Here is a 22,900-nt window from a genome sequence, read left to right on the forward strand (position 1 = left end):
ATCGAAACACTTCTTAACGAAAAGAGAACATGCTGCTAATCTGCAGGTGTTATGAAGTTTATCTGTGGGGTGAGCTAGCAGACGAAAGGAATAATGTTAATGAGATTGAATAAGAGATAAAATAGATGAAACTTCTGAAGTTCTCTGAATATTTTTAATCGGAGGCAATATAATTTAGTTCCACCAAAATAGATGAAATAAAGGGTTATTTGGAAACCATAGAATTATCACCAAAGAGTACATGAAGACCTAGATACCCCTTGGTGAATTAATGTAGCTTGAGTCGAACAATTAGAGAAGCAGGATGGCTGAATGTAATAGAGAGTCATGTATGACAAAATCATTTACAATATATAAAACTGAAAATAGTAACAAATTATGAAAAAGGGGGAAAAATCCAACAAAGTTGGTGAAGAGCACACTGGCAGGACAAGAGCCAGAGAACCGGCATGACGAGTCAGGCAAATGAGCAAACGGCAGATACTCATCATGGGTTGCGCAGAACTCAGACCGGTGCACCTGCATAAGGGCAGGCCACTCAAGCAGGATGGCTATGGGGCAGTTGCTGAACTGTTTAAGCCATTAAGGGTTGAAAAATGGGTCTTGGCCACACACACCTTCTGCAGAGTGTTTTAAAATGCGGCCGCATGGATCGCATATGCTTATGCAGTGGTCTTTCGCATATAGAAACTCATGCAGTTTTGAATATACGGGTACATATACAGTCCATGCGGACTTGAAAAAAATCTAAAATTTATTTTGTGGTGAATCTATAACCTTCATAATATGGTAAATAGCACAAACCAATAGACTAAACAATTCTTTAGATATAAATTAGTTTTATTTTATCGATATTTCTTTAACAAAACATAGTAAAACTGCATATGTACTTCCTTGTACAAATTCGTATATGCACGCATGTCGCATATGTGATATGCAATGACATTATGCATGCATAAACAAAATCACATTTTCAAACACTGCTCCTGCATGTGCCAATGCCTTTGACCGGCTCTTGAATATAAACTAAAATATATAGTAGGAACAAATGGAGAGAGGAGAAGTACACAAGGGAAGAGACTTGAAAGGTGAGATTCTTTCGGAGAAGAGCATTGAGGCAGAAATCGGGTTCGGGATCAAACTCATTAGCTATATTATATCAAAAACAATCAACAAGATAAAATCTGAATTTATTTTAATTCAAGTAAATTAGACTTCAAGGAATTTATGGTATATCTTGTCTCTTGATTGTGGGAGCGGGGTGTTTTTGAATGAACATCAGACTAAATTCAGTCCACAATACCCGTTAGACCAAATTCAGTTCAATGCCCGTTCTAAGCCGTAACGTCGAGATTCATGCATACAACAAAATCTATTACCGTTAAATCGGGTACATAAATCTCAACCCGGATTGAACGTCCCGACCAGACAATCGGACCAAATTTAAGCCACACGTTCACAAGGCCATCCATGGTTACAATTTTCAAACAATCGATAAATGATATACTGGTACGCCTCTTTTGGCTTTTTAATTTCAGTTAGTGATGAACAAACTTGAAAACGTTTGTTAGGTACATTGACAAACAAACAAATCAAAAGCTTCAATATAGATATATTATAGTCAAACATAACCCATACTAAACCACCATTATAAAAAAAAATTATGGCGATCAGCACACCCAAATTACCTTATATATAAAAATAATATACGGCAATCAACAACATACCCGATATTACCATTTACTCTCTTATGTTAGAAAAAAATAAACAAAAAAAAAAGCAAAAAGGAGCATCAAGTAGAACTCTTGTCCAACTTACGCATCCACCTCTTGCGTGCATTCGTCAAAGCTACCTCTTGCATTCTATTTAATTCCTCGAACAAATGTCGATAGTGCTCTCTTATGTCGTAAATCTCCGATTGAAGCCCCTCGTCGTCTTCGTCTAGACATTGAAGAGTGCACCCATTCAACGGTTTCTTTCCAACAGCCTCCGCCGCAATGTGACACCTGTCAGGAGGTGCACTGCTCTCTCCTGTTTCACAGTTAGAATTTTCAATACGTGTGTGACCCCCAGAGTTGGATTTCGGTGAACCGCCCGAGTCGGGTTTCACAGATGTCGACGAACCATCAGATGCTGATTTCACCTCTTCTTCACAAACAGCTCTCAGAGCGTTAATTAGAGTAGAGTTTAAACTCAGTCTATTGGTATCAGGTAAGCCATCTGATCTGTTCAACTCATTTTCTAGTGTAAATTCATTTTCCAAGGTGGACCCATTTCCCACAGTGGAGGTATTGTCGCCATTCGCTGATCCATCAGTGAGGGGCCGCCAGTCAGGCACGAGGCATACGAGGAGATAATCTATGAATTCAGATAAAAACGGCACGTGGTAATCTCCGAGTTCAAGCTGCTCAACCATCTCACCAGCCACCCCGAGAGAGGTGTCCGAGTCCAAGTAAAATGTAAAGTGGACATTTCTCACATGATCTGGACAAAAAAAAAATACAAGAAGAAGAATATTATTATTAACTCATTATCTGATGGACTTTTTTTATAGTAATATTTGCACATACCATTAGAGTCGGTAATACGCATAAACAAAGAGACAGAGTTCTCATCTATTGTTCCTCCTTCAAGTCTGAACTCAATATCTCTGTTGACTCGTACGAACTCAAGTACAGGTGGTCCTGTCTCTGCAGAGTTTGACTCAACACCACCATTACTAATTGCAACCGGTTCTATATAGTTTGCCTCAACACCAACATCACTAGTTGGGTTCGACCGGTTCGACACCGCCTCGATATCCAACAAAATTTTCTCAGCACTTGTGCTGCGATGCGATTGCGGAGGCTGAAATGACGTTACTGTATTGCTAGGGTTTATCTCTTGTGAGGTACTGCACTGGAGAAAAGGGTTTGTCTCTTGGGAGGTACTGCACTGGAGAAAAGGGTCCTCTAATAGCTCTTTAGCCGACTTCCTCTCGGATGCCGGAAAGAGGCACTGCTCTATAAAGTAACGTAGTTGCAAATTTGTTACCTTCTCTAGTGCTGCTGGTTTCACTCCCTGTAATTGAAAATACTATTGAGTGATCAAAATAACAGGCCGTAACATTTATTTTATTATGTAAATCCATACCGAGGAAACACGTTTGAATATTTGAGCGGCATTGTGGCACTCACTGTACGGGTATTCAAGAGTCACCATCTCTAACATGCACATGCCAAACGAATATATGTCGACTAGTTCATTATACTCTTCGTCATATAGCTCAGGAGCCATAAATTCAGGAGTTCCTGAAATTTTTTTATAAAAATTGTAACACTTCTTCTATTATTTAAAAAGAAAAAGAGTGAGACTACAGTACTATCCATGGCCCATATTGGTCCATAATATGGATCAATATTTTCATTTTCAAAGTCTAAACAATTGACCTGAACCGTGCAACATAATCTCTATATGAAAATGTACTTGTAGATCAAATTTTACATCTTTAGAATATTTTACTATATTTTAAAAAAAAAAAGGTAAAAAACTTCTAAAAAATGTAAAATTTAGTGTGCATGTACATTTTCATATAAATATCCTGTTGAACAGTTCATATCGCCTATTTGGACTTTGAAAACGAAATATTTATCCATAGTATAGACCAATGTGCACTATGCATAGTACCATAGAAAAAAGAAATTTAAACTATTACTGATCATTGAAAGGATAAACAGATCAAACCAAGAACGCTTCGGGCCTTCGCTTGTAGCATCATCGTAGCAAGACCGAGATCTCCAATTTTAACCTCTCCACTGTTCCCATTTATAAATATGTTGTCGCATTTCAGGTCTCGATGAATTATCGGAGGCTTGTGACTGTGGAGAAACACTAGTCCCCGTAATATCTGCCGAGCCCAGTTCTTTATCGCTTTCAAATCCACTCGCTGGTGCATCTTACGATACCTACATGTTTTAGGTACCATTCATCAATTATATTCAAACCTAGGTAAAAAAATAATATATAGCCAGCTACAAATTTCAAGGTCAAGATTTGAACTTTCAATTATTTGTTCTAACAAATCACTTCGCTTTAAAAAGGGTTATATAAACAGCCAAACAGGCCATTCTCAAACCAACTAATCACTTCACTTTAAAAAGGGTTATATAAACAGGCCATTCTTAAACCAATTAATTTTTCAGATAATTATATAACAACATTTGGCCCTCATAATTCAATAATAACAACAGATATTTGATTTGAAATCCAATTGGTAACAGAAAATAAAATTAATCTGCACTAGTTCAACCAAAGAAACTCCATTATAAAAAATAAATAAAAAATCAAACAATCTGCAAATTTCAAGTTTGGTCTGAGAATTTCTCAAAACTTACGATCTGAGGCTGCCAGAGATGAATAGCTCAGTAATTATATTAATGTGTCGGTTCTCGTCGTCGACCCATGAAGTGTGAAACCTTAGAATGTTTTGATGCCGGAGAGTCTTTAGAAAATGAACCTCAGAATAAAGCCGAGAAAGGTTTTCCGGCGACTGGAGCATCTGCTCTATGCTCACTTTGTTCCACGCAACTTCAATGCCATCAATTTGATCAAATGCCTTGTACCTAATTTACAATTTCCTAGTTAATACATGTGTATATAAGCAAGAGACCTAATTACATAACAGATGTTGATTTTTAACTACTATTGTAGGTTCACATAGATCTCTGAACTTTTTCTAGTTCATTCAAGGCTCCTTCAGTAAGTATCCCTTAATTTATGGTGAAAATTCAACTAGATCCTTCCATAAGTTTAGCTAATAGCCAAATTAGCATCATTATTTGATTTCTGAAAGTAATGTAAGGTTTTCTTGAGTTATCGAGTACTAGTTGACAAATTTGCAACTATTACTTTAGAACTAACCAAATTAACATCATTATATGATTTCATTTTGTATTTAACTCTCAAATTACCAGTTAAATAAATACATGAAGCAGGACAGGAGTAGTAATTTATTTAATTTACAAATTACAACTGTAACAAAGTACAAAATAATTCATATGAAATTACTAAAATGGAGATGTAAACTCACACTTTCTTATATGCTCCCTTTCCCAGAATATCACTGTACTGCAAATCAACAGATCATATCAATAATTTTATCCATCAAATAATTAAAAAAATATATAGGAGTAAAACATTAAAAGAACAAACAAACAAATACATACTCGCAAGTACCGTTGAGTGGGGTCTATCTCGACGACACCCTCGGGATCCGTGTCACTGCCCGCCTTGCTACCTCCATTTTTTCCCATTTTATATAATAATTATTATACACAAAAATCCAAGCTAAAGCAATTGAAATCACGATCTAAGCAACAACAACTACAAGCGGTGAGAACTACAAGAGAATTATAGAATTGAAGAGAAAAATGGGTATCTTCTCGGAGCTTTCAGAGAAGGCCTCGGATGCAGCGGAGAACGGGTCGGGTTTGGAATGGTGCACCAAGCGGTTATTCGATAACCCGAGATCCATAACCCCACTTTGAACTACCACGCGGCGATTTCTCATTGACGGATTTCAAGGGCAAATCTCATCGCCTCTTCCTAGTGCGGTGGAGCAACGGGGAGAGAATCCGCCGATCCGAGCGCTCCTAGGAAGATAGGAGGCAGAATCTAAAAAACATTGGAAAAACTGGAGGAAAAAAAAAAAAAAAAAAAAGAGATAAAATTGGAGAAATGTTACGTTTATTAAATCCCTATTTTGAATAAAACTAAGATAAAAATCTGTCGAAATTGGGCTAAAAAACCAAAGAGGAGATGAAACGGAACCCTAGGAATTTAAGGGAAGGGATTGCGCGAGGAACTCGGTACCTGAAGTAACTCAAATTTTTGTTTTTGATCTTGACCGTCGGATTTGCTCAGACACGGATAATAAAAGGGCCCCGTGCATTTCACCTCGATTCGGATTGGGCGGATTCTGATTGGACGGCCAAAATATAAATACAAAAATTGAGTTACTTTAGGGGAAACGGACAAGCGGAGAATGGACGGAATGGAGACAAAATCGGAGGATCCAGCACAACTGATTTGCTTGTCGTTGATAATAGATTTTGCATGGACATGGTTTATTTTTTGGTTATCAACTCCAGAGATGGGATGATGCGTACTTTGGAAAAAATTTACAGGGTGGGATTTTTGTCCAATGGACTGTCCACAAACCAATATTCAGAGCGAGTGCGTATCCTCAGGTATCTCAACTTTTGCGTGACCGACGTGTCCGGTGCCTATTCGGTGGTGATGTAGGGGTCAGTATTATGTGTGTTTTGAGATTTGTGCAGAACGTACTTAAACGGTTGGAATTTTCCATAAAGTCACGCAAAGTTTGAGATATCTCACAGGATACGAATTCATTCAGAGCTGTGTCTAAACTAAACCGTCTCATTTACGTCAAAATTTTGCAAACAGTTTAGATTCAAGTCATTTAAACTTCTCAACTTCTGAATCAATTCGCACAAATTTAAACACAAATCGAATGTTTTAAGTTCGGTTTTGCATAAAATTTGTTCAAAACACTCTGGACAAAACCCAATTCTAAAATTAAATATTTGTTGTGACACGGTGTGTTTTTTATTGGATGTGGATGATGTACTTTTGTTACTTATTTTCTTTATTTAGCAACAATTTATTAAGATTTTTTTTCTAAGTTTAGTATCCAGTTAAGAGCGTATATATATATATATTTTTTTTTGATAAAAGTTTGTAGAAATATTATTAAATATGAAAGTATATTACAGAAGAACTACCTACAGTATCAGCCAAGTGCGTATAATATGGTGGTATGGTAGAAGGGTTCAAATTTATGAAGAAAAGTTCCAAAATTTAAAAAAAAAAAAATTTACAGCAAATGCCCTTATGTTAAAAAATTTAAAACTTATAACAAAATTTAATCATAGTTATGCCTTGTATTTATTGAGAAAATACTTAACTGAAAATAATAGTTATAAACACCTCAAGCATTTAATTTAAAGACATATTTTAAATGTGTATATGTATCATTTCTGAAAATATACTAATTGACTAAACACCTCATGCATGAAGACATATAATTGACTAAACACCTCGTGAATAATTTATTCATAATTTATATTGACTAAACACCTCATGCATCAAGAGATTCAAGACATACAGATGTTTTCCTTAAAAAAAAAAAAAAACATACAGATGTGCAGTGTATATGTATCATTTTTGAAATAGATTAATCTAAAGAGATTATTCATAATTTATAGGACTAGTCAACAAAATGGTTTTAGGGGACGGGCGTACAATGACAGGAACATGGGGCCCCACCAGAGCTTGAGACTACGTAGACAAACGTACAATTTCAAATGACGGCGAGTCGGCGACAACTTTTCAAAATTTTATTTTGCATTTATAATAAAGGTTCTCCGTACAAAATGTGGAATATTTCTTTAGGGCTTTGAATCGATTTTTATTAATTGAAAATAATAAAAATACTGCGAAAGGGGTCGATTTGATAGAAATTCAATATCTAGGTAAACCGGATTGGTTTATTCCGTCCCACTAATTCAAATCTGTAACTCCGCTAATTTAATTAACTAAGTAGAGAGATAAAAAAAAACGAGGGACAGAATAATCTTTTCCATCCATGCGAAAAAGTAACCGAGAACAGTACAATCTATTATGTTTGGACGGAAAAAAGAAATTCATTGGATGAATAAATTTTGCTAGAAGGAGACATGAGACAAGAAAGAAAGAAAGAAAGAGAGATAACGACGGAGGTGAATAAATTTCGCTAGATCGAGACGAGACGGATTACATTGTCTGTGTATTTTTTTTCTGTCCGAACGTGAAGGATTATTCTTTCCTTGGTTTTTTTTTTCTCTCTGCTTAGTTAATTAAATTAGCGGAGTTATGAATTTGCATTAGTAAGACGGGATAAATTGTCCCATCTAACAATTATGTTTTACTTAAATTCAAAACATCACCCTATCGTGGTTTTTTTTTTTTTAATTTTCAATTAATAAAAAATCAGGGACTTTGGATGCTAGCTTAAACTAATAAAAGAATCATCAACCAAATCCGAATTTTCTAATTGTAGCATTTTGAATGAAAATATGGCGGAATATCCTAAAAACTCAAAACCTAGAAGACAGAATCCATATCCGGACCGAGATAAAACGCATAACGTTGCTTCAATAATTTATTCTGATTGAACGATCTAGATCCAAATTAAAATATATGTTATCTTAGGTTATACGAATTCGATTGCAATCAGAACTAGCTTTGGTGTCACTCAAAGGTAACATGAATACTAGTATGCATGTGTTAATTTTAGAAAAAAATAACAAAAACAAATTATTATCAGAAACTTCAACTAAATTCCTGAGACACTAAACATTATTTTTTTTGCTCTGAAATGTGATATTTTCAGGATAAACCCATAGAGAGTTTATAGATTTCTTCGCGAGCTCTCCGAATTATATATAGTCATACTATAAGTTATGTCCTTTTGAAATTCGAATTTTCATTTATTTTTTTGGTTGAATTTCTCTGACCTGCAAATCAATTTTAAAATCAAAAGTAATTATCTGTCGACAAATTAAAAAAAATAATTTACTTTGTTTCTTTTTCTTTTTTTGATGGGTCATATTACTTGCTAGCACTTCACTTAACGCGTTGTGATGTTCATTTCTGATTTCATTAGAACCCACAACAAAAAATATTACGAACATTATGTCATTATTCAAGCATTATATCATTATTCCATAAACATTTCGAACAATACAAAATCCCTTAATGTAAAAATCTTTAAAAAGATTTTCAAGAAAAAAAATACGCAGACCTAATCGGTGGTATTTAAATTTGTATAGTACTTCACTTTTAAAGATATTACTATAGTGTATTTTGTACCTGTATTTAAATTTGTACAGTCTACTTTTAAAAATTAGTGTAAAAGTACATATAATTAGTTTGTTTGTAATTTTGTATAGTCTATTTTCTTTTTCAGAAGACTCTGTACTTAAATTTGATCTCCAAGCACATTTGGATATGAAGATCATATTGCGCAGTTTGATTTGTATTTGGACTTTCAAAACTGAAATAAGAATGCACGACACAAGAAGAATTTCGCTAAATAAGAATCGTATCGAGCTAAAGAATAATTTTTCTTCAATTGATACACCTACATAAAACGACTTACAATTGCTCTCTTTCACTTTTGCAAAGATACCCTTAAAAAAGATACCTGCTTTCATTCACTGAAAACAACCTTACCACAAGCACCAATTGCTAAATACGGGAGATATGAAGTGATTGCAAAAATAAGGGAAAGCATTTTAGCCTATCACCAGCTGAACCTCAACTAATTCTAATATGGAGTGAGGCTACGATACTATGCTTAGCGCATATTAGTCCGTACTAGGGATCAATAACTTCATTTTCAAAGTCCAAATAATTTATCAGATCCATTCAACAAGATCTCCATATGAAAATGTACTAGTAGATCAAAATTTATATTGTTTTAGAATATTTTTATTATTTTTTTAGATAGGTAGAAAATCACTCGATCTAAAGTTTCTAGACCATTCAAAAGTAATGATTTTCTACCTATCTGATAAAATTGGAAAAAATTCTAAAATATGTAACATTTAGTCTTCAAGTATATTTTCATACAAAAAATCACGTTGAATGGTTCAATCGACTATTTGGACCTTGGAAACAAAAATATTGACTTATAGTACGGACCAATCCGTGCTATGCATAGTACCATAGCCTCACTCTTCTAAGATGTTACTCTGTACAAAAAAAAGGTAAACATGGAACCATAGGTAAAGCAACCATGCAAAAGAGGTAAAAAAATGTTACTCTGTACCAACCTGTGCTATGCATAGTACCATAGGTAAAGCAACCATGCAAAAAAGGTAAAAAATGGTTACTGAAATTTGTATGTACACAAGCGCACCGTCAATTACCTGTAAAAGATGAAACCATTTTAGTATCTTCATCTAATATTGCTTTAAAGAATGGTAACGGGTCTTACCAGAATGGTAAACCTAGCATGTTATTTCTCACAAATAAAGGCATGGAATCTATGCTTAACCAATCCCTATTTTTTTTATCAGTTGAATAAAATAATATCAAAATTTCACCCACACCATTGATTTCGGACAATTTCGTTTTATACCACAACCGCTGAATTATTCGATTGAAACCATTTTTCAACTGCAGAATAGCAGTTGAAATTTTCATTATTCTCTTTTGAAAAACCGTCTGTCTGATAACACAGATTTCAACAGCTGAATTATTCTGGATAATTCAGCAGCTGTGGTATAAAACGAAATTGTGCGAAATCAATGGTATCTGTTTAATCATAGTACCCACACACTAAGCAAATACTAGACCGGTACAGGAGACTAACAGTATATACAGTAAACAGGGTACTAGTTATCTGTATACATGCCAGAATAAAATTTACCAAAAAGACCAAGCAGTTTTGCATATTAGGAGTTACACGGAAATATGAAAGGAAACATGCTCCAAACCTTTGTTAATATCAAAACTAAGTTTACGAGTCACTGAATTATGCTGCTCTGGAAGTGCAGAATTCTGCAAAATAAAAGGGTAAATTGGGAATCAGTGCTTGGGCTTAAATATCTAATCATACCAAATAAAATCTACAATATATAAATCACAAACTCGAACACTTGACCCCTAGTTTTTGGTACAGCAATTTTCTTGGTTTTTTCAATAATTTATTTTCACAAACTTGTTCAAAGAAACATACTGAAGGTGAGTCGAGTGGATGGCGAGGCATAGAGAAATTAGGTGGTACAGCACACGGCGGAATACCCCAGTTGACAAAATTTGGTAAAGGCATACAAACTGAGGCACCTCTTGGGTTGAACCAAGACAAGATGTTAGGGTTGTTCGAAGGCGGGTCATACATCCCTTGTGGGGCCAAATAGTGTTCCTGCAAACAAATACAAAACTGTCTAATAAACGGAAAACCCAAAAAAAAAATGTGACTAAGTACAGAAAAGGAGAAAGGAAAACCTGAGAGGGTAAAATAGTCTCCAGTGGGAAGGAGCATCCAGAAGGCTCTATTGCCGTACCGACCTGTGCAGGTTGATTACAGTAAACTTGCAACGATGATTCATTTTTCTCCTCATTCTCCCCTATTCCACATAAAAGATTGAAAAGTTGTGAATATGTATTAATTGGGAACGACTTCACAATATCAAGATGCCAATCAGCACATATTCCTGGAAGGTGACAAAAAGATCATATCAGGCATCCAGCACTGCCTGGGGCGGAACTAGAAAATTAATTTAATTATTTTTTTTTTTTTTGTGGGGGGGGGGGGGGGGGCTGAAACGTAAAATGCATAATATGTGAAAATACATAATGCGTGGTCATTCGGAATTTGGGATCGAACTCAAGTCTCCACAACTACTAAATGAAATTCTAACCACAAGGCTAGAAGCACACATTTAGCATTTCATGAGTGCGGCTGAACTATATAAAAACTTTTAAGAAAAATTCAATTCAATTCAAATTTAATATACATGATTAAATTTTTTGAGATCATGTGGGTGGCTAAGCACCCCCTGGGCATCTAGATCCGCGCCTGCCCACATTCTATATTTACTTGTAAAGACGCCCAAATAATCCTCACTGTTTGATATCTATATGCAGGTGAAACTAAGAGGAGGTACATTTGGTTAATGTTGATAGAAATTAGCAAGGAAGTATTATATGAAATATTTCCTACTAGAGGAGGTACATATGAGATGCTTTGATCATTTTCAAGAGTCACATATCATTTTGACATCCTGTACAGGTATACATAAATATTTACTACTACCTTTAAAGTACTATTCAATTTCAGCGAAAAATAATCTTACAAAAGAAATATTTAATCAAATAATTAATTTTATTTGTTTACTTTTGTTTGTTCTTCTATGCTTTGCTTATTATTTATTTACTCGTTTTCTTACATTGGGATTCTTTGGTTTTGCTGTATGAGTAAAGAAATCATACTTGCAATTCCAGAGTTCAGTTGAGGCAAGTTGTTTTGCACCGTAACCTTCTCTTTTCTTTTATTTCCACCTTCACTCTTCACTTTCTTAACCCTCTTTTTTCTCTTTCCTCCGACGGCAACTGCGTCTTCTTCATTTGTCTCTCTGTTTTGTGGGACCTCACGCAAAAAATTCCCCACCTCAACATTTAGTTGGTTGATTTTATTTTCAAAAATTTGCAAGGCATCCTCAGAACATACACTTTTCAAGATAATTGACACTGCCTTTCGCCACACCCGATCGCACTGCTCCATTAGTGGGTTCTGGAGACCTGTTTCAGCCGAGGCCCGAAAATTTTCAGGCATCACCTTCAAAGTATCATATTTGGTCCACCTTTTTAAAATGTATCGGGTCGGAAGGTGAAGTATATTATTATGGCTAAACACCTTCAATGCATGCATGCAGAGTAACCCGATTTCTTCAAATTTTCTACAACTACATTTGATTTCTAAATTACTTGGGCTTAATTCTACAACTCCGAATTGTTTATTACCAGGAAGGGAAACCCTAAAAAAATAATTTGCCCCGTTCATAGAAATAGGTTGACATATGCATTGTAGTTGGTTTTTGAATTCCTCTTCAAATTCAGCATAAACTACTCTTGTATACGAGTTAGATGCCTCAATTAGCATCGGCGTATCTACCAACAAAATCGGTTTTGTTTGCCTCGACTTGTGATCTTCATACAATTCCTTCTCTCTTAACTTGCTTAGTAACTTTTGGAAGTGATCGATAAATCCGGAGAGAGTTTGCTTTCGATTGAAGTACTTTTTGAAGAAGCTTTTTAATGCCTCGCACCAATTCAAGGTGGTCATGGAGGCACAAAACGTACCATTTTGGTGCACCAAAGCCCATTTTTCTCGTACCGCATACAACTCCTGAATCCAGGAATTACTAGAAAGATTGTATTGACTATTCAAGTCAACCCACTTTTGGTGAAAAACATCTTCGGTGTTACCTCGATAGAAAATCCAACTCTTAAACTCCTTTAGAAAAATGGGTTCAGAGCTACACAATTGGGAGATGTTAATCAAAGCATTTTGAGTTAAGTGCCACAAACAAAGGCGATGTGCACAATCTGAGAGTGTCAAACCAACTGCTCTTTCCACTGGGGCCCAATTGTCAGTGAAGATAGTCTTTGGTTGTTTCCCTGACACGGCCTCCAAGAAAGTCTTAAAAACCCAAACAAAAGACTCGGTCGTCTCGTCCAATAACAAAGCAGTACCAAAAACTACTATTTGCTTGTGATAACTAATTCCTAGAAAAACCGCAATAGGCAATTCATTTTTATTATTACACCTATATGATGTGTCGAACAAAACCACATCCCCAAAATACGAATAATCCAAAATCGACCTTGAATCAGCCCAGAAAAAGTTGGTCACCTGTTCCCTATCATCCAATTGCACTGAATAAAAGAAACACGGGTCTTCTAGTTTCTTTGCATTCAAAAAATCCAAAAGAAACTGAGCATTCCCCGTTTCCAATTCCCGCATCCGATTTGTATGCAAGTAGCCTGTTTGATCCTTCAATGCAAACCCTATGTTCTCAGCCTCACACGCCTCGTCTATGGGAAGTACCGGGGGTTCATTTGCAGCCCTCTCTAGTTCCTCAACCCTCCTATGTGACCTCAATAAATGCGCCTTCTGGGGCCTTACCAAAGGATGATTGTGTTCATAGATAACTTTACCAACGACCCAGATATTCTCTTGACTTACTTTGAATTCAATTCTCGCCATGCAATTGGTACGCACGGTTTCTCTTGGTTTTTTGGTAACATGTGTGCGGTGTTTCTGACGGGCACCCTCATTGCTACATAAGAAATGCCTATTTCGTACCGTACCATCTTTTCTACGCCCCAAGTGACCTTTTCTTACACTGAAACCCTTTCTTTGTGCATATTTGTTATAGAACCGATACGCTTGCTCTTCTGAGCGGAACACCATGCCGACTTCAGGCTCGATCTTCCGTGGCCACCTCTCCTGCAGCAACTCTGTGGTAAGGGTATCACTAACCGGGTCTGTTGTTTCTCGGTTATTGCCATCATCGCTATCATCACTAAAAGATGGTTTGATTGTTTGGATTGAGCCATCCTCAGATGATGAATCAATTAACACCTCCATTCCTGTAATCAGAGAATCTATTATTAAGAGCACGTTATTAATGCACCAATTGATTAATACCAGGTACCGATGGTACAATTGCGGTCTAAAGATGTCAAAACTGAGATAGAGAAAATATGAACACTAAATGGTGAACAAAGAGTAGTAGTACCCTTAAGAGACGGAGCCAAGCGTCTCGGGCAAATGAAAAACCGCAACGCTGTCGAACCGGAAAAGGGGGAGAAGAGGAGGGGTGACACCAACCACCGGCGGCGGCAGGCTGATTCCTCCCTCCGACTCACCGCTCACCGGCTGTGTGACTGATCCTTCAGATTTTAATTTTGTTTTTTTTTTGTTTTTAACCATTCGATCCTTCGAACATTCCAAGGCAAAGAAGGGGCAACGGGGTGTAACCGCTGGCATGGGACTAAATTCAGTCCAATACCCGGTCTAGACCGTGAGATCCGCGTTAAAAAATCACAAATCGACCTGTTAATCTAACAGACCAAATCTCAACGCAAATCGAAAGGTACGGATATAATATCGGACGAATTTGGTCCGATGCTCTTCGCTACCGGGCAAAGAAAGGCTCTTCCGCCTGCCAGAAAAAGTATCAATTTTATTGGGCTGGGCCGGACATTTTGAGTTTTAACTGGGCCATTAAATACTACTTGCCTCTCTCTCTCTCTCTCTCTCTTTTCCTTTCATGATTAGTTGGTGTAACTGTGAGCTACGGCCTACATGTGTATTTGAGAAATAAATAGAAATATGTTGCATTCTTATTTCTTTTGCATGTAATTATATATTACATTATGCACAAGATTTAGGTTATATATAATCACAATTGAACAGTTTATTTAAATGGATAGCATACAGTGCACCAAATTAGGCCATATTAATTATTATTTTTTACCATAACACACCCTTCAGAGTATTATGATAACAATAAAACTAACTAATAATCCAAAATTATCAATAGAAGCTTAGAGTATTGTTAAGTCAACAACAAGTATATTGCAAGAATTATACAAAAAAATAAGTTTTTTTTTCCAACATCAATTAAACATTCTCATTGGAAAATAATTATTTTTATTGGACAGGAAAAATATCTCCTGAAAAAAATAAACAGATCTGGCAGAATAATTTGATCAAGCACCGGTGCTTAACAATTCGTGCTCGAGTTCTTGTCTAGTTAACAACCGGGATGATGGAGCGTATGGTGCATTTGATATATCGTCCAGCTTAATGGATTGTAGTACAAAATGTTTTTGAAGTGAATTTAGGGTTTTCTCTATGAAAATCGACTTGCTCGGTATAATATCCTTCATCCTGCAAAGGAACTCTATATGCGATCTATCCTGTAACCATAAAAGAACTATTTACCAGTTTTTTTTTTTTTTTTTTTTTTTCAATTTCACAATACAATGATTATAATCAATAAGCAAGAAGCATGTACAGAAAGTCACACAATATAAATCCAACAAAAAAAAGTTAATAGAATTTGATAAAACAGAAAGGACGTACCGATCGGTATTTTGGGGTTCGTTGAGGATGCTTCAAGCAGTTCATGTTTCTTGCATCATAATCCCATAGAAATGAGGTGTGGTGAATCCATTTATTTTTTGTTATGGATTGTGCATTTCCACCAAATTTTAGGTTATCAAATACATAATCTGAGTTAAAAAAAAAATAAAAAGGTAGAATCAGTCATAATTAACAGTAAATGTTTTGTTAAGAACTGATTAATTGGTGCATCCAAACACTTTCTTATCATTTGCCCTGGTACATTCACATAACCAACCCAAATAGAATCAGTTATTGATAAATGAGACTTTTTTTTTGCTTTGCATTTTCTCTTTTACCAAAGTTAATAATCTCGTCCCTTGTATATATCTCATAAAACATGCATCTATTTGGTACAACTTATTTCTAACATTAGTGTACTGGTACACACTATACAATATCAGGTTTAATCAGAATAATAACTATACAAGGTTGCAGCATCCTTTAACTCTGTCTTATTAAACTGAAATAAATTAAACATCACAAATATTAAAAGTACTCCAAAATAATGTTACCATTTTCTCTGAGAGAGAATTTGCCGAAGTCACGAAGTACATCTTGGTACAGCATACCAGTCCAAGACATTATTGGCTGGGGATAAAGTTGCAACAAAGGTACAGCCTCTCTATTACATATTAATGTCACAAATATCGTCTCTTTATCCACAATTACGGTACCACCCCCGGTAAATCTCCTAATTACAGGAACCTGGTTGTGAATCACCGACTTGATGTTAATTAATTCTGACGGCTTCCTGATGTATTAAATTTTGTATTTTAAGTCAGATTTCTAGTTTTAACATATTGGTACCGTTCAGGGTTGTATCTGTAAGTACCATTTTCTCTGAGAGAGAATTTTCAGATTTTAGGGTTTCCAAGTGCAAGTAGAAGACCCCGATTTTTAATCTATAACACCAAAAAAAAAAAAGGAAATTCCACCCATACCGTCATTTTAATCAAATTTCAATTTATACCAGGACCGTTGAATAATTCAGTGGTTGAGTCTGTGTTATCATTTCAAAAAATACCGGCTCTCTCAAAACTCAGATTTTAACCACTGAATAATTCAGCAGTCCTGGTATACTCGAATTTGCTGAGAAAGATGGTATGGATGGAAATTTTTTCTTTTATGCTATTGATGAAAAAATCAGTAGAAGACCAGAATCTTATACTACTTTCCAAATTTACATTTAGGCACAAAATACTCAGATCAGGTATCATATTCTTGAATCAGTGAAGTGTGTGGATACCGCTGGCAATACCAGCACTCTACTTGTAAGGTTCACAGATGGTAGGCACTAAACTATACAAGTACACATTAGTTAAAATTAAAAAGAACCCTTGTTTGTGTGACAAACCTAAAAATGGTTGTTTTATGCATATGTGTTTTACTGTTTTGTCAAACTTGTAATAAAATGGGAAAGACTGGTAAAGGGTAAATATCAGGCCTGTAGGTAATTGGTACCGATTTGAGAATTGATACCAGTAGGGGTTATATGTGCCCAGAAGTAAGGAGTTGATACCGGTACCTAGGAATAGGTACCAGTGAGGTGGTAGTGGTTTTGCTTCTTTGCTTTCTTTTTTTCCAGAATATTGCATGTATGTAGTTGTTTCTTTAATGAAACAAGTAGCTGTTTGCTACTTTTTTTTAAAAAAAAAAAAAAAAACCTTGCTTATAATTCTTAATATAAAAAAATGAAATTACCCGGATATCCCCATGACTATAGTAGGCTGAGGCGTACCGACATTGACTATACACCAATTTTTTAAATCACATCTCAAAAGTCTCTCCTCCAAATGCAATTGGTCTAAAATCGGAACACCTTGCATTCTGACCAGATTCATAATTGGGAGAACAGCTTTTTTGGCATTATTCAAATTCATCCTCAGATAGCAACACAATTTTCTTTAGTCTTTTTTTTTTTTTTTGAAATCCTGGCAGCAGCTGCACAATTTGCTTCCCTTTGATCGGAATAAAAACCAATTAAAACAGAATTCAATTCAATAGAAAAGAGATGAAAAGAATTGATTTGAGAATGAATTTCCTTGATCAGAATATGGATACAAAAGGAAAGAATTCAATTCTAAGTAGTAAGATATTGCTCTAAAAGTTCATTGAATTACCAAAATTGCCATGAATAACAAAAATGCAAGAAGAGGGTTAAAGAGAAGACGCAAACTCACCCTCCACAGCTTCGCCTCTTCTTCTTCCCTGCAGCCACGAACCTCGGAGACCCACAACTCCTCTCCGTCTCTTATTTTTCACTTCAGCCACAAATCACGAGACTCACAACTCCGCCTCTCCGCCTCTCCGCCTCTTCTTTCTTCTAGCCGGAAGCGGTGAAAAAAGAGAGCCCAACGAGGGAAGTTGTGTATTACTCTGACGAAGATGATTCTCACCAAAACTCTTGCTTTTGCGCTGGATTTCCCTTCGCGATTTCGACGCCTCCAAATCGCATGAAATCTTTTCTTTTCCCGCTCGTCGCTCTCTTCTGATCAGGCGAACAGCGTCAATTCCATTTCTCTTTCTCGTTTGCACGAGAAAACCTCCCTTCCGATCAGAGGGAGAGCAGAGGAGAGCGAATGCTTTTTTTCGGAGACTAGTTGAGGCCTTGTTTGGTTTATTTGGGCTTAGGGCCTTAATTTGGGCCATTGAGAGAGAAAGAGGGAGGAGGAAATGTGGGTCTAGAAATACGTACTACCAAGATCTATTATGATAGGATTTTCGGCAATATTTGGAATTTGTATCTCGTATGTAGTAAATCAAATTTTGAGTTATGGTATACGACTTTGTCTTTTTTTGGAATTTTTTTTTGGCTTTTTAAATGTTTGATTTGTAATTCGGGTTAAATTTAGTGTTAAAATTAAAATAATTATTTTTGAATTATGATTGGTAATTAGAATTATAAGTTAAAGCATCAAAAATTATAAGTTAGAGCATTAGAAAATAAAAGTCAAAGTATTATTTTTTTATCGAGTACTCAAATAGTTAATGGGTTTAGATCTGATAAGCTATTTAAATCCGATTCGATATTTTTTGCCCCTTGACGAAAATTCTGGGTCCGCTCCTGGATATATTATTTCTTAATTATCCGATTCGCATTAACGCAAATATTAATATTGGACTCGTATTCCTGTGGATGTGCTAGCTAGTGTTCTTTGGATATTTCTCCTTGCTTCAATTTGATAGTATCAAGGGAGTTTAGTTAGGAAATGTGGTTTTTAATATATTGTAAAACCACATTATGCAAGCATAATTATGCTACATGTGAGGTCATGAAACTATATTTGTGTTGGCTACTGATTAATATCAACCTAACTTACATGAAAGACAAATGAGATTGAAGTGATTCATCAGGAAATGTGGATCATAGCTCTGGTTTTCATAGGACACCTCTTGGTTTTCTGTGGTTTTGTGCAGCTATGATTTTTAGTGTAACAATGCCTTTTTAATTCAAGTAAAAGTTATTAATAAAAAGAAATTATAGGCATATTGTTTGTCTTACGAATTGGTTGTGCATCGATTTTCTTTCAATTTAAATAACATTTAATATTCCATCAATTGCTGTTATATACAGACTTTGTAAATTTAAAGTCTCTGGTTAACATCGAAGCTTGTATGAAATTTCGTCATTTTTTCATGCGTATGATGTGCATAATATTCAGATTACACTCTTATTGTCGGATTTCTAAGTTTCTAAATACAACTTATTTTTCATCATTTTTCAATTAGTACTATTGTTATTACTAATTACTATCATTATTTACCGTCGTTGTCATTATTAGTTATTTCACTATCATCGTCATGCTATTCTTTGTCTATTATTTAAAACAAAACAAAGATAAAGTATAGTGACATAATATAAAGTTATCCTAAAATAAATATTTATGCTCCAACAAAACATGACCTATCAACATTTTAGCTAGCAAAGAGAGGAGTGATCAATTCGCCCAAACAGGATTAGCTTTCGATGAAGCAAACAGGATTGAAACCTCATTTTATTCCACTAAATTTACTTCACCTTGAGATGTGTATTAATTTTACTTCACCAAATATTGGATTTTAATGATCAAAATATCCCTAGTTAATTCGCTTGTTCCAAGGACAACTTGGTCATTTACATTTTGCAATGCTATTGAACTAAAATAATTTTCGGTTTTCAGAAATCTACCTTCTACAAAAGATAAAAGAAGAAATGAAAATAAAACTATGATACCTAAAACCCATATAGAAATTAAGCCCAAAAAAAAAAAATCAGATAATAAAATCAACATGTATAGATAACTCCAATTGTTGTTACAAGATTCCTCAGAGTTCTCTTTAGCATTGCTTTTTTCTTTTCCCATAACTAGATGAAAAACAGAATGATCCAAAACCCTGCAATGCCACAACTTCCAAAAAAAAACTTAAATAGCTTGTGGGTCAAGCCAGTGCTGACTTGTCGGCCAAATATTGGGCCAACGCATCCCTTAGAACTACCCCGTTTTCATCGGCCACGCCACATACCTGCGGCTTATAGCTCCCATCATGTAGGCACGACGAGTGCACCGTCATCGCCTCGCTTATCTCATCATCCTCCATGTGATCTATTATGATGTTGTGCAACAAGGCACACACTAGGATCATGCGAGGCAACCTATGCTTATCGGGTCGCCACATCTCTCCCTGAAAAAACCGCCACATGTCTTTAAACCGTGCAAGTGCCCTCGATGCCACCAATCGGGTCGCCGAATGCCTCTTATTGAAGCCCGATTTGTGCGCAGATGTATCTGTATCTTGGTATGGTGTAATCAGCCAGGGTAGTAGCGGGTACCCGCTGTCTCCTACGATGTACTCTCTTATTTCAGAACAGTCGAAAATATTTACTGGTTTGCCACTAAGACGGGCCCCCTTCTCGCAGAGCTTGTAGAAACCAGAGCTATTTAGAATTTGGAGCTCGTTCATGCTCCCGGGCCAACCCGTTATCATGTCTCTGAAACGCATATCCGGGTCGACAATGACCTGAAACAAAGGATCCGTATCAATATTGGGCTGGATACCGGTTAGGAGGGATTCATACCCAGAAGAGTGAGGCTTTTGTACTAAGCATAGCATGGATTGGTCCGTCTATGGATCAATATCTTTGCTCTCAAAGTTCAAACAGTCAATCACCATTCAACATGATCTCCGTAAGAAAATTCAACTTGCAGACTAAAATTTATATCTTTTTAGAACTTCTTTTACTATTTTTTAGATAAGTAGCTATCTAAAAAAAGAGTATAAAATTCTTAAAAATACAAAATTTGATCAACAAGTACATTTTCATGTGGAGATCATGTTGAATGGTTCACATCAACTATTTAGACTTCAAAAATGGAGATATCGATCCATAGTACTGACCAATACGCGCTATGCATAGTAACACATAAGAATTTACCTGAATAACCATTGAGTGGTTCTTCTCAGTGTCAAGCCATACTTTGCTGTTAGGCTCGCCAGATGGCAGACACAGCATGATGTGGGTCGTGTCTATGGCCCCGCAGCAATTTGGCAACCCCTTTATTTTTTCATTTTTAATCTTAATTTTTTCAATTTCATCTGCATCTGGCCAGCTGAGGTGGCGTAGGCCTCGCTCTTCCATTGCCTCCACAAATCGCCACGTCACCTGCAAGTATCAGACCAAAGTCAAAACCTATTAAATACAATATACGAAAGTAGAAAAGAGAGAAGAAAAAAAAATACCTACATATAATGTATGTTCGTAAAAATCCTACACTATATTAATTATTACTTAAAAGTTTCTGTATTAGCTAATAAAAAATAATCACTAATTAATTCTTATAGTATAGTCAAAATGTACTAAGAAATTATAATTCTTAAACAAAGATGAATTATGAATAGATAGAATTGAGTAATACCAATTGAATGAAATATCATTCAGAAATTGAAACAAAGGGATGGTGCACAGTGGTACCGTGTAGGTGGTACGTACCTAACCTATACATGGTACGACACAGTTTACAGAAAACAACAGATGCCCCCCAAACAGCAAATACCAATTTGAAGTTCAGAAAACACAGATCGGATCAATAAAAGCAAAGGTACATTAGATAAAAAGAAATCATACAAAGAAAAAGAAAAGTCTATAAAAAAAATACACGCATAAAGTAATCCTTGTTTATCTGTAGTGCTTTGTGGCGTAGATTGTACCAATACATACCAATTACCAGAATTAAATAAAAGAAAATGGCACAAAGAAATGTACAATTTGATCATGTACCTGAGAAACAGTGGAATGGTTGGTACCGAATGCAGTGCCTACATTGACCAGAGAATCACCAGAACTGAGACGCCTGAGAGCAACAGCGACCTGATCTTCTACGGCCATGGCGGTGCCATCGACAAAAAGGTAGTGCGTGTTTTTGGTCATGAGGATATCTCGCACGAGAGAGCAGATGTAATTGAAGGTTCTTCTCGGCATTTTCAGTACCGACTCAAACTCCAGCTTCTCAATTGGTATTGACAGCGTCACTGAAATCAATCCCATGCAATTCTTAGTTTCCACGTTGTACCCTTTTTTTCACAGTTTGTTCGACTGTGCTGTTTCAGCAGATATTTTGTTTGTTTATTTGAATCATACATTGTGTTTACACAATGTTACTTACAATTGAAGATCTAAAACACACACACACACACACCCCTTTTCTGAAGGACAGTGCACTCAATTAGAAAAGAAAATAACTTAAACAGAAGCTGCTTTCTGGTGCATTCTATCTCAAAAAGCAACTTTTTTATTTTCTTTCCTAATAAAAAAAATATAATTTTAAAGAAATTGCATGAATTAAAACAAGCAGCACTGGAATAAATAACACAGAAATAAGGGTGAATAGGAAAACTTTGTCTCACATGCACGAACTGAAAATTTGTAAACATTACTTGAATTTAATAACTTTATTTAGTATCTGTTTCCTAAATATCAAATGTTAAGCTAGGTTTAGTATAGATCTACACAAAATCACTTGCAGATTCCCCGTAATCGAGAAATTTGACTATCCAATAACAGTTATACAGTACCACAACGTAGTATTAATTTATCAGATCAACACAGCAGCTATACTTAAATTAAAAGTATATCCACATCAAATGTCAGATATAACCTATTGCAAAAGGTAGAATTGC

The 22,900-nt window shown here is 35.7% G+C and overlaps 3 protein-coding genes and 1 long non-coding RNA gene across 7 annotated transcripts in view; all 4 read right to left on the minus strand.

The window, feature by feature from the left end:
• Positions 1 to 1,590: 1,590 nt before the first annotated feature.
• Positions 1,591 to 5,791, minus strand: LOC144574813 (putative serine/threonine-protein kinase WNK6). 4 transcript variants are annotated; one of them, XM_078324884.1, is made up of 7 exons: positions 5,205 to 5,791; positions 5,069 to 5,106; positions 4,374 to 4,601; positions 3,724 to 3,944; positions 3,133 to 3,290; positions 2,571 to 3,060; positions 1,591 to 2,484 (listed from the first exon to the last, which is right to left on the minus strand). In XM_078324884.1, exons 1-7 carry the CDS (start codon positions 5,289 to 5,291, stop codon positions 1,793 to 1,795), a joined length of 1,914 nt encoding a protein of 637 aa, XP_078181010.1. In that variant the 5' UTR covers positions 5,292 to 5,791; the 3' UTR covers positions 1,591 to 1,792. The 4 variants fall into 4 exon arrangements, with proteins under 4 accessions (XP_078181010.1, XP_078181012.1, XP_078181013.1 ...); XM_078324886.1 differs by having other exon boundaries at positions 5,215 to 5,788; XM_078324887.1 differs by having other exon boundaries at positions 5,069 to 5,101; positions 5,205 to 5,787.
• A 3,326-nt stretch (positions 5,792 to 9,117) lies between these two features.
• LOC144574987 (protein FAR1-RELATED SEQUENCE 5-like) lies at positions 9,118 to 14,470 on the minus strand. The gene is made up of 6 exons (XM_078325100.1): positions 14,352 to 14,470; positions 12,040 to 14,217; positions 11,053 to 11,174; positions 10,784 to 10,969; positions 10,542 to 10,605; positions 9,118 to 9,971 (listed from the first exon to the last, which is right to left on the minus strand). The coding sequence occupies exons 2-6, from the start codon at positions 14,198 to 14,200 to the stop codon at positions 9,964 to 9,966; spliced, it is 2,541 nt and encodes an 846-aa protein (XP_078181226.1). The 5' UTR covers positions 14,201 to 14,217; positions 14,352 to 14,470; the 3' UTR covers positions 9,118 to 9,963.
• The window catches only part of LOC144574988 (uncharacterized), an 87,132-nt gene continuing 73,349 nt past the window's right edge, over positions 9,118 to 22,900 (minus strand). Inside the window, exon 2 of the long non-coding RNA XR_013518333.1 lies at positions 9,118 to 9,383. This is a non-coding gene — a long non-coding RNA (uncharacterized LOC144574988). The remainder of the gene's footprint in view (positions 9,384 to 22,900) is intronic.
• Positions 15,144 to 18,311, minus strand: LOC144575100 (Biotin/lipoate A/B protein ligase family). The gene is made up of 5 exons (XM_078325217.1): positions 17,926 to 18,311; positions 17,447 to 17,703; positions 16,258 to 16,496; positions 15,704 to 15,852; positions 15,144 to 15,537 (listed from the first exon to the last, which is right to left on the minus strand). Exons 2-5 carry the CDS (start codon positions 17,623 to 17,625, stop codon positions 15,328 to 15,330), a joined length of 777 nt encoding a protein of 258 aa, XP_078181343.1. The 5' UTR covers positions 17,626 to 17,703; positions 17,926 to 18,311; the 3' UTR covers positions 15,144 to 15,327.

Source organism: Carex rostrata, chromosome 23 (genome assembly GCF_964058835.1).
Source record: "Carex rostrata chromosome 23, lpCarRost1.2, whole genome shotgun sequence".
Taxonomy (NCBI): Eukaryota; Viridiplantae; Streptophyta; class Magnoliopsida; order Poales; family Cyperaceae; genus Carex; species Carex rostrata.